The 12,203-nt window shown below is 39.5% G+C and overlaps 1 protein-coding gene across 1 annotated transcript in view; it reads left to right on the forward strand.

Moving 5' to 3' along the window:
* Window positions 1-12,203, forward strand: part of LOC5504834 (transcription elongation factor SPT6) — a 21,116-nt gene continuing 8,913 nt past the window's right edge. Inside the window, exons 1-18 of the mRNA XM_032373148.2 lie at window positions 1-341; window positions 489-550; window positions 1,168-1,311; window positions 2,307-2,382; window positions 2,882-3,153; window positions 3,921-4,007; window positions 4,724-4,933; window positions 5,243-5,332; window positions 5,649-5,791; window positions 6,234-6,614; window positions 7,513-7,663; window positions 8,112-8,266; window positions 8,461-8,500; window positions 8,859-9,002; window positions 9,832-10,080; window positions 10,762-10,974; window positions 11,428-11,565; window positions 11,717-11,884. Coding sequence (XP_032229039.1) covers window positions 98-341; window positions 489-550; window positions 1,168-1,311; window positions 2,307-2,382; window positions 2,882-3,153; window positions 3,921-4,007; window positions 4,724-4,933; window positions 5,243-5,332; window positions 5,649-5,791; window positions 6,234-6,614; window positions 7,513-7,663; window positions 8,112-8,266; window positions 8,461-8,500; window positions 8,859-9,002; window positions 9,832-10,080; window positions 10,762-10,974; window positions 11,428-11,565; window positions 11,717-11,884 — 2,967 coding nt within the window. The 5' untranslated portion in view covers window positions 1-97. The remainder of the gene's footprint in view (window positions 342-488; window positions 551-1,167; window positions 1,312-2,306; window positions 2,383-2,881; window positions 3,154-3,920; window positions 4,008-4,723; window positions 4,934-5,242; window positions 5,333-5,648; window positions 5,792-6,233; window positions 6,615-7,512; window positions 7,664-8,111; window positions 8,267-8,460; window positions 8,501-8,858; window positions 9,003-9,831; window positions 10,081-10,761; window positions 10,975-11,427; window positions 11,566-11,716; window positions 11,885-12,203) is intronic.

Raw genomic sequence — 12,203 nt, forward strand, 5'->3', positions numbered from 1 at the left:
ATTAGTCCCAGTCCTTGTCCGCGCAGCTCTAGAAGCCGCCATTTTCTCTAACCTGATTTTTTCGTCCATCCTCGCTCGCTTTTTCGAATCCTATAACATGTCAGACCTTGTAGAAAGCGAAGCAGAGGAGTCCCTCGACGAAGCCCTAAGTAGCGAGGAAGAGGATGACGATGAAGAGGGGGAAAATGAGGAAGGGGAAGATGGAAATTTAGCGGACCTAATTAACGACGACATCGAAGAAGAGCAAGGCGAAGGAAGCGTTGAAGAGAAAAGTGACACTGAAAAGAGCGGTCTTGACGAAGACGACGAGGAAGAGAGGCTTAAACGAAAACGAAGACAAGGTTCTCTTCTTGTCTATATACTGAGCTCATCAATAAAAAAATCTTAATTTGAGTGAGAGGGTGAAATAGAGAGTGGATGTGATAAGCTTAAGTTAAAAAAGTTGTTACGGACATACATGTGACAATTTCACGTGTGGCTTTTTTCAGAGGAGCTAGATGACGAGGATTTGGACTTGATTCAAGAAAACTTAGGAATCCGATTACCAAAGGTGAGAGCGATCACAGAGGAGTTACAAGGCAGGAAAACAGCTGATGAATTAGTACAAGAGACGGAGACTACCTAAAACAACGCATACCGGTTTTAAGTTCATTGCTTCGTATAAGTAAATAATCTGTTGAGTCAACGTAACAGACAAAACATTGGTTAAGTGTCTGCCTTACTAGTTTATAGCAAGATTTATGCTTTTTCAATTGATTTGGATTTATATAATTGCATCTATTTATCTTTTTAAACCTTAAGAATATCCTGCCCATATTATCATATTGGTTTCTAAGATTGAAGGGAAATGTATGTTAGAAATATCTGATTGCTCATTTGAGGTGTTAACTTTTAAACTTCCATTGAACTTCAGGAATCAAGTTTGATATTACTTGAAAAACAGGGCTTTCAAAATGTACTGAAGTAGGTGGTTGCTTTAAAAAGTTGCTGGTTGTGAGAGGATTGACCCAAAATTAGCTCTAATATTTCTTTTCAACATCAGACAAAAAGTAGCCTGTGATAAAACATGAAGTAGCCAGCCAAGCTCCAGTGTTTGTCAGCTTGTTTTGACAGCCACAAATAGCCACTTTTTATAATAAAATTCTTGTCCTTGATTTCATTGCACAGAAAAAGTTTCACCGTCTAAAAAAGGTCAAGCCGCTAGATTCAGATGAAGAAGAAGAGGATGAAGTCGAACCGGCAGTGAGGGAGAGAGAAGACATTGCTAACCAGTTGTTTGAGGATGATGATGATGAGGAGATGCCAGCGAGGGTGAGAATATCTGCATTCCGAGTGATTACAATCAACAGCATGTACATAGAGTTGGGTTGGGGGGAGTTCACACTCCTCCCTCACAACCAACAAGAAGTGGTCTCTTCTATTAAAAAGTAGCCAAGTCTACAGTACAGACTGAATGTTTTTTAACATTCCGCTCGTGGATTCTGCATGAATTTCGCGTGGATTCTGAGCCCAATCAGTTTGTCCACTCACCTCTGCGGGATCCACCCACCAAAATACATGCAATATTTTGGTCATTTAAAGATCTACAGTACAGGTCTAGAGTAACATAACCTCCACTCGAGAGTGTCGAGTCCTCATTAGCACTCGCACCACAAATTCCAGTAGTGTTCGTTTATAAATTTAAATCATTTTGTTAAAGTCAGCAAGATAGCGCAAAAATCTTGTTCGATGTTTCTGAGTTTACTTTACTAACCATGCAGGCAATCCTAATCATTCTATTCTTTATAATGGGCTAAGTCACGGATTAGAAAACACGGAAATCAATCACTCGCAAAGACGCTCAAGCTTATGAATATTCGGCAAGTTGATACTCTTGAGCGACTCGAGAGGAATATGCATGAGTCTCGAGTACCCGTGAGTGGAGGTTATGTTACTCTAGACCTGTACTGTAGTGTACTTTTTATCGGAGTGATTTTACAATCTATAAAGACAAGACAAGTGTATGTGCTACGAAACAAAGTTTTATCAAGCAAATCCTTGCTATATGACTGTTCAATGTGTTTCCACACATCAAGTCTACAATGATAGTATGACATTGTGTGTGCTCTGCCACATAATTACTAGCTTGCCAAGAGCTTTGTTGATCAGCCATTTGGCAGGATGAATATTATTGATTTATTTGTTACAAACCCCTTAACCAATTTCTTAGCTAGTTAACACTTTTGCTATTATTTATAGCAAACTCCAGAACCTGTTTCTCAGCCAGTCAACACTTTTACAATTTTTTATTTATTTTTTATATATAGCAAACACCAGAACCAGTTGCTCAGCCAGTCGATAGTACTTATGCTGATATTATTGATTCAGAAGAAGAAGATGAAGGTAGATTTAAGCTTTTGTCCATGGTTTACCATCTTATAAGTATCTCTTCTTTGTCACATAAATGTTTGTGTCACTTTCATTTCACACAATTAAATTTCCATGAAAAAAAGTAAGTTAGGCAAAGCAAAAAGCAACATGGTCTACATCTTTAAAGAGTGGGAGCAGGGCAGCATCAGTGATTGAAAAGAATGTGTTATCTCCTAGAAGACTTCATGACATACTATTAGCATCAAATTCTTGTTTCTTGTCTTGATCCTTTCAGCTAGAAAACTTGTGAAATACAAAAATACCCAAATGCTTGTTTTAGCTCCCAGATTCCAATAAACACTTGCTCTGAATTAGCCATCCTCCCCCCAAAAGCATAGAATATGTAAGCTCCCTGCTTCTAATTAATGCCATCTTCAATATTAACAATGAGTAAGTAAGCACCCATAAAATGGTTAATTACAACGCAAATGAGCACACAAATTATGAGTGCAAAATTTACCTTTTTTTGCAGATGACTTTGATAACTTTATTGTTGATGACGAGGGTAAACCCATCAAGCAGGCGAGAAGAAAAAGAGTGGTCATAGAGGGGCAGCATGACTCAGCTCTTCAGGAAGCCCAGGATATTTTTGGCTTGGAATTTGACTTTGACGAGTTTGACAAATTTGGCCAAGATGATTATGATGAGGAAGAGGATTACGAGGATGAAGATGATGATGATGATGAGCAGGCTGTGATGAGAAGAAAAAGCAGAAAAAAGGCAACCAAGAAAAGTATATATGAGGTTGGTCAAACTGATACTTTTGTACAAACCATTGTAATGTTTACATTAGTGTCTTTGTCGAGTGTCTATGCTTTGTTGATATATTTTGAGAGAATAGCAATTATAAGACAGTATTAACAATAAAATAGATAGATATATTTTATATACATTTTCAATGGGGAGAGTTAACTCGGAAATGTTGTATCTTTTGTCACTGTACATACAGTATAGTATACACAAGTTTGCACTTGTAATCGTTAATGCATATTTTGTATAGCACTTACTGTAAAGTATCACGTCTTGAAAGTTGATCACACACCATTATAAGTGATGTGTAATCACATCTACTGTGAATGCTTCTATCTATATATTTTCGTGGTTCATGGGTAACACACAGTAAATGGCTGAATCCTGATATCTGAACCCATGTGAATGTTAACAGGCACATAGCCAAGAATGTTGCAGCTCTTTTTACCTGTATACTGTATGTTTTATTAACATTTGTTTGTTTATTTGCACTCTTATTCAAAACATGTGTATAAGCTCCGTCTCTCACGGCTCTGTTAACTTAATCGATCAGGGCTTCCTAAAATTATATGTCCTCAGCTGGAAAAAACAATTGCTGTTATCTTCTCCCTGTGTGTAGATATTTTCTTTTCTTTGTGATTGTTGTGTTGGGTTTATTTTGAATTAATTACATCTCCCTGAGAGCTAGGGAGCTTACATTTTAATACTGGTGACATTTCGTTGTGTTTAGTGGGGTTCCAGACTAATCATTATTTCCCTAGGTATTTGAGCCAAGTGAATTGGAGAAGGGCATGTTGACCGACAAGGACACACTTATCAAAAACACAGATATTCCAGAGAGATTCCAGGTAAAGCGATATGCTCAAGTTTTGCCGTTTAGGATACCATTGTCTCTTAAGACTTGATCAAACAAAGATGAGAGTAGATAACAGTTGCACACTTTCTAGCTCTCACAAGGTCGCAATCTAATGTTGTTTGAGAGTTGATAAAGAATCAGCGTGTTACTCTTGTTTACTCAAAAAGATGAACATAAGATTGCGTTTTGGAATTTGAAAAAATTATTTGACTTCAGGATTCATCATTGAATCAGGAATTACATGTTTAATTCCTCTTTCTGTGAAAACTACTGACCTAAACACTCAATAATATTCACACGATCAAACCTTCTGGTCCCCTGGCTAGGGGCTTGTAGAGTTTTGAAGATGCAAAGAGTTCCTGATACCTCAAGTTTCCTCACGATCATCCACTGTTTCTTACCATCACTTCTCTATTAAATCACCAGGAATGATATTATACAAGCTTTCTAACATTCACCCACAATTCTGTTTGCCACTAACATTTAATTAAAAAAATGTTTGCATACAATCTTGGCTTCACTCACCTGCAGTACTTTTATTTCTGCTTTTGTTCTCCCTTATTTTTCTTTAAAACTAACAAAAGAAAAAAAAACAAAAAACAAAAGCAATTGTAGTTCTCAGACACATTTTTTTCAACAAAGTTTTCTACATATAGACTTTCACATTAATCTTATTATCCTTGTACTAATAAATTTGATTTCTTGTAGTTGCGTGGGGTACCAGTAAAGGAAACAGATGAGGGAGAGCTGGAAGATGAGGCTGAATGGATCTACAAACATGCCTTCTTGTATCTACCCATCTCACAACAGGATGTCACAGAGCAAGGGATTCACGGAAATCCCCCTGCTCTCAAACCCCATACTGCTGTTGGCAAGATACGAGAGGCACTTAACCTCATGAGAAACCAGTTTTTTGAGGTACAGTGACCTCTAAATGATTTCATTGCAAACCAGCAACCAAGAAAATTATGGTTTTTGCTTGTGGAATTATTATTGAAAAGATATGTTTCGTGTTTGCTGATCATATCATCATATAGGCAATGCATATTCTTCTTTGGAACTTACATTTTATTGCTTTGACTCAAGAAGGTCAAATCTTGGTCAGCACTTAAAGTAAACATTAAACAACTTTTTGTAATCACTGCCGTCCAAACTTTAAAAAAACGTCCCTTCTCCTCTTTTTTCTATTTATGTTTCTCCTCCTTGTGATTCTCTGTACTTTTGTAGGTGCCATTCATTGCCAACTACAGGAAAGAGTATGTGGAGCCAGAGCTCAATATTGATGACCTTTGGAAAGTTTTTGAGTGGGATGAAAAGGTTTGTGCCCCACCCATTATGTTGCTTATATTTACTTTTTGTACCAGCTTCCCCTCTTTCAAAAAGGAAAATCAGATACATATATATGGCAGGGAATATTCATGCATTCATTTTTAAAAAGATGTAAAACTAACCTGAGACAAGAATAAGATTACATAGTCAAACACGCAAAGTAAAGTTAGTGCAGCTTGAACCTGTAATACCTGATTCTGAGATGTAACTATTTCTCCAAAATGTGTTGAAATGTTGTTAAGACTTAAATGAGGTGCATTTTGTATTAACAAAAACATATCAAACCATGTGTATCATTTTGTAGTGGACACAGCTACGGACGAGAAAACAAAATCTCCACAGACTGTTTGAACAAATGCAGGATTATCAGTTTAACAAAGCTCGGGATGATAGTGAGACTCCATTGGCTGATGATGTCAGAATATTACAACCAGAAGATATTGACAGGTTGGTCAAATTAAAACATTGCAGAAGATTCCATATGTGTATTTGTTCAATTAGTGTGAGCATTGTTACCAACATGGTTGATTTGTTTGCACTGCATGTTGCATGGTACTTTTTGGTGTTGGTTGATGTTTGCACATGGACTATACTAACACTAATATTGGAGAGAAAGTGTGCAAAACTAATTTCTTGTATGACTGGACACTGTACTGTAAGTCTCATTTTTAGGTCTTATGGGAAGTTACTACAAGAACCAACTCTGCTTGTTTGGTCTCTAATAATCGAACCTGGAACCCAGTGGTGTGAAGTACAGCCACTTTAGAGCAATGCTCTGCAAAAACTGCATCCCTAAAGCTCCTATCAGAAGGCCTCTATTTTCTTTTAAAGCAGGGTTTCTCTCCAATCCCTGGGATTTAAAGCTTTTCTGACATACTTCTTTTTTCAGACTCGATCAAGTCCAAACCATGGAGCAGCTCAAAGATGTGTACAGCCACTTCATGTTATACTATGGAAATGAGCTGCCTGCCATGCATGAAGCCAGAAAAAAGAAGGCCAAAGAAGAGCGTGAGCAGAAAAGACTAGAAAACGAGAATGAGGAGGAAGCTGTGGAGCCTAAGATTGATTACGACGAGGGGCCAAAACTCAAGAAGCCAATGAAGAAAGACCTCTACTCCATTTGTCGGCAGTCGGGTTTGGGGACCCTTGCGAAGAAGTTTGGCTTGACTCCTGATCAGTTTGGTGAAAACTTGCGGGATAATTACCAGAGGCACGAGACAGAGCAGCACCCACTGGAGCTGGCTGAAGCTGCCGAACAATTCCAAACAAGGTGCTGTTATGAAAAGTACTAGAGAAGTATTTCTGATTTTGAAGCACCTCGTTACATAGCAATTTCAAATCAAGGGACATAGGTACATTTCTAACTCTAGCTTGGGTTCCTATAATCCAATCCATTTACTTTCCATTGTAGATGTCTGTGAGGGTTGGGGTTCTTTTCCACCCTGGATCTCCCACACCATCCCACCATAACAGAGGGCTCAGGAGTTGAAAAGAACCCCCACACCACCACCGCCACCCCACCCCACCATGGTTGTCCTATAGAGCCAGCTGTTGGCAAACCCTGAATCTCCCTTAGACCCCTCTATTTCGAAGTCTACACTGTAGTGGAGAGGGTTGTCCCAAAGAAACTAGTCTGCCAGTCAGCTGGTTAAATTTGAAACAACGTTAATTGGGGGCTCTAGTAGATACTAAATTCCCCTGCCCTTGCCCACCTCATTCCTAGTGAAGCTCAGTACAGGTGTTACAGTATCATTAGCATGGCGTTTGCAACATTTGCAACAACCCTAATTGGGGGTTCTACTAAATTCCTCTGCCCTGGCGGACCTCATTCCTACTGAAGCTCAGTACAGGTGTTATCATTAATTTCATATTTCATGTTTTATATGTTGAGTATGGCATGGCATTTGCAACATTTGCAGCAACCCTAACTGGGGGTTCTGCTAAATTCCCCTGCCCTGGGGAACCTCATTCCTAGTGAAGCTCAGTACAGGTGTTATCATTAATTTCATATTTCATGTTATATGTGTTGAGTATGGCAGGGTGTTTGTCCTATCCTACAAATTGGTATATTGGTATCTTGGAAAAACAATTAAATTTTTTGTAAACCCTATATGCCGGTCAGGAAGACCTTAACTTTCCCTGCTCTGACACTCTGCTCATCCCCACAGCATGTTTGCAACAACAGACCAAGTCCTGGAAGGCACCAGGCATATGGTGGCCATGCAGATCGCCCGGGATCCTCTAGTTAGGCAGTGTGTCCGAGAAACATACTACAAAAGAGCTACACTGTCTGTATCTCCTACCAAAAAAGGGAAAAAGGTATGTCCGTGCTCTTGCAGGGTATAGCTACTGTAGTTCAAAAAAAAATAAAACCATTTTTTTACAGTAGGATTGAACTTATAATGTCCTTCAGAAGTTATTTTCATTGAGTGGACTTTTGTCATTTTGGGCTCAATCTGTGTCATATTTCATGTGTGATAGCCAAAGTCTTTAAATGCTATTGGGGCAAATAAAGAAACACATCTGTGAAGGTTCCAACAATTTAAACCACATTTAATCTATATCATATTTGTACACTGTTTCATGCAATTGAGATTATATGGGAACAGCCTTCAGAACAAGAGATAGGTATTACAAAATTGTACATTATTCTGATAAAAGATGTATGCAGTTTATCATAATTTGCCACTTTTTTGGGGGCTCTTAAACTTCCATTCCTGGATTTTTCTATAGTAATAGTGCACTTAAAGTATCTGATCCTTTGCAGGAGATTGATGAGTCACATCCATGTTATACCTTCAAGTACTTGAAACAGAAGCCAGTCAGAGACTTGAGAGGTGACCAGTACCTCAAGCTGAGCATGGCTGAAGCAGAGGGGCTACTTAATATATCCATATCTATAGATATAGCCAACAGCACAGGGTGGGTGGTGAATCTGTGTCTCGCTGTGTTTGGTTTAATGATAATGAGCTCATCATCAGTACCTTGGCTTTATCTTCTGCATCATATTAACACATGCAAAAACATCCACATGTATATCCTGTAAGATAGACCCGTGGATAAGAACAAATTGGATAACAACAAATTCGATAAGACACAAACTTTTCTTTTTTCAGGATGACGTACTTTGATGAAGTGAAACAGCTGTATTATAGGGTAAGCATATGGCGCACTGATGCTGCACTGTTTTAACATATAGTATAATCCAGTAATTAATTCTACATTTGGGGTTTATAATATTACAATCTAGTTATATTATATGTAATACTGTAACATTATATAATACATCAAAAACTGGTAGTCTACTCTGCCAAATTTTCGTCTTTAATAACACTTCTTCTTCAGGGCAGACTGAAGAAGGTGAATCGTTACAAGCTTATTTACATCATTGCGACAATCATTTAGGTAGTAATGTAAGGGTACAACTTATAGATAAGTGTAACTCTGAGGCTAAGCTTAGGGATAGGGAAGGCCAGTGGGCTTATCGGCTTAAGTTTTTTTTTCTGCCGAGCAGGATGAGTTCAGCCTATTGGTACAGGAGTGGAATGGACAAAGGATGCAGGCCTTGTCGCGGGCATTCTACCAGATGTTGTATCCAGCATTAGAGAAAGAGCTCAAAACAAAGCTGTTAACAGAATCCAAGAACTTTGTTATAAAGGTTTGTTTCATAGAAATCATTGACTTTAAGCAAGAAAGTTTCTGGACGACTCGCAGCAACTGCAAATACGTGTAGTGGATTTTTGTCTTCCAGCCAAATGTTGTTTCAAGAATTCAAATCCATTTCTTTTCTGGGAATTGCACTTAAAGTCAATAATTCCAAATGTTTCAAGAATTCAAATCCATTTCTTTTCTGGGAATCGCACGTATATTCAATCATTCCAAATGTTTCAAGAATTCAAATCGATTTCTTTTCTGGGAATTGCACGTATAGTCAATCATTCCACTGTGACCAATTGGTTTAGATGGTTGATTGACTACATGATATTCCCAAACAAGACAAGACTTCCTACTATTTATTTATTAAATTTCCACCAGTTATTCTAGGCTTTAAATCAAATACCCCCTCGAGTGTATTGTTAGTAAGCATTGTAAGCACTGTCACTGGGGGTGGTCACTGCCAGAGGGTTTATTGCATCCCCAGTGAGTCTTTTACATCCCTTTGATTCAGGTTAGTGTAGTGCAGCTCAAAGAGATGTGACCTCCAGTTTAGTGTCATTATCTGAGGAAACTGGAAACACAGGAGAATAACTTAAACTCACTTGTGACACAAATTCAAATCAAGGCAGTAACCCGGAAAAAAATCCCCAGTTTGAGCCAGGATTCAAACCTGGGCCACAGCAGGGAGAGGCAGATGCGCTAACACACTAGGCCACCTCTGCTTCAACTGTATTTTTCGGAAATATGAAACATTTTCATTCCTTCCTAACACAGACTGCTCTTGAATTCTGAAATCTAAATTTGAGATTAAGACAAATATCTTCCATCAGTCATGTCGCAACAAGCTGAAGTCTGCCATCGAGGTAGCACCATACCAGCCTGAGCAACAGCCGGACCAGGAGTATGAAGATATGGGTGGTGATGGCTTCCGTGTGTTGGCCCTGTCTTACCTACCAGATCCCACAGTACCAGCCTTCCTGGCCATGCTAGATGGTGAGGGCCAGGTGACAGATTACTTGCGTTTGAAGAGTCTCCTGGTCAGAAGAAATGCTTACAGGCAGAGTGAGAGAGAGGCCAAGGTAGATACTTTATAAAAACGCTGTGTCATGGAAATTTTCAGGGTGAGGTTTATTAGGGAATTTTGTGCTATTAAATTGGTGCGTGGTGTCGTTTACTACTTTCTGATTTGTCATTTCCGTCAATACACAATTTTTGTTTTCATGACAGCTTCTTAAACTTTAAGCTTCTTAAGAATATTGATAAGGGAGCTCCTTCAGTGAGTTTTCTGGGAGCCACAGTTTACTCAATTCACCACACAAGCTTGAAGAGTCACACATGATTCTTAATGATTCTCTTTGTAATCTGCTGGACATCAAGAATATAATAGAATTTCTACCCTTTGGTACACAACGTTCTCCCTCAGAAATGTTATGACTTTTCTACATTGAGCTCCTTCAGTGAGTTTTCTGGGAGCCACAGTTTACTCAATTCACCACACAAGCTTGAAGAGTCACACATGATTCTTAATGATTCTCTTTTTAATCTGCTGGACATCAAGAAAATAATAGAATTTCTACCCTTTGGTACCAACGTTCTCCTTCAGACATGACTCTTCTATATTGAGCTAAAGGCTCCTGCAAAGTCCACAACAGGAATCATTAAGTTATTCAGTTACTGTTGATCAAGATGGCTGATGTGTACTCTTTTCAAGCTTGATGCAGTTGATGGTGTATAGCCTTGTTTATTTTTATCGTTCACAGGAGAAAGACATGGAATCGTTAAAGGAGTTCATTCTCAAGAAGCGTCCCCAGGTGATAGCGGTGGCAGCAGTGAGTCGCGAGGCAACAACCATCGTTGAGGATATCAAGCTGTGCCTTGCTGAGTTAGAGCAGGAGCACCAGATGTCCCCCATAGGGGTAGAGCTAGTAGACGGCGAGGTGGCCAGGATTTATCAAACCTCTATACGTGCTGATGTAAGTAGTATCATAATAGTGTAACTGAATGGGTAGTATACCAGATGTTACTTATAGAATTAGAACTAGGGGCACCAGATGTACCCAATAGGGGTAAAGCTATAAGATAGAGAGGTGGCCAGGATATACCAGGTGACCAGGATATACCAGGTGGCCAGTATATACCAGACCTATTACCAGGATATACCAGGTGGTCAGGATATATCAGACCTCTAACCTGGATATACCAGTGTATATACCAGTGTATGAAACAGTAACAATGTTAATTGGGCTGGCCCCGTTGGGATCATATTCCTTTTCTCTTTCTAAGGAAAATAATAGATAAAAGATTTGCATTGATTTGTTTAAGATTGGAGTTGATTTGAGTTTAGTACCCATTATTTCTAGGTTATTGTTTAAAGGGGATGTTTATTTGAAGCTGGGTGCCTATTAACATTGCACTATTTGCTTTAGAATGAGTCGCGTGAGTACCCACCTGTGTTAAGACATGCTGTATCTGTTGGCCGCCGCCTACAAGACCCTGTCACTGAGTTTGCTGGCCTTTGTATAGAAGAAGATGAACTGCTTTGCATCAAGTTCCATCCCCTTCAGGTATGACTCATGTTGATGGTGGACAGATCCATGGGGGGATGGGATTGGGTGGCTATGGGAGGGGAGGGAACCCCTAATACCCCATCCTTGTGCTTTACAATATGCTGTATCCCTGCACTGTACTACCTTTCACATCCCTCTACCCCTGCAGGATGAGGTGGACAAGGAGCAATTGATCCGCGCCCTGCATGAGGAGTTTGTCACTGTGGTTAATGATGTGGGTGTGGACCCTAACCGCCTGCTGGACCATGCCCATGTCATACCGCTGCTCCAGTTTGTCTGCGGTTTAGGGCCAAGAAAGGCAGCGGCACTACTCAAGGTGAAAAATGTACTTTCGAATCTTTTTTTAAAACATAGACATAGCATAGCCTTGTGTTATGGGGAGAGGAGGGGTAGGGATGGGCCTTTTCTGGAACTGCAAATTTTGTGCCAAAGGGCCAGTTCATTTGCCCATGGGTACTGTCCTTCTGCCACCTAATTTCCAATCAATGTGTCAGCCCTGTTCATCTAAACAAGGGACACCAATTTTTAGCTTCTCTTGTGTTCGGGGGACCTCAGCCCCTCCTTTCTGGCTGCTCTTTGGTGACTAACTACTCCATGACAAGCAATGCCAGCATTTTCTCACTATACACATAAGT

Source organism: Nematostella vectensis, chromosome 4 (assembly GCF_932526225.1).
Source record: "Nematostella vectensis chromosome 4, jaNemVect1.1, whole genome shotgun sequence".
NCBI classification, from domain to species: domain Eukaryota; kingdom Metazoa; phylum Cnidaria; class Anthozoa; order Actiniaria; family Edwardsiidae; genus Nematostella; species Nematostella vectensis.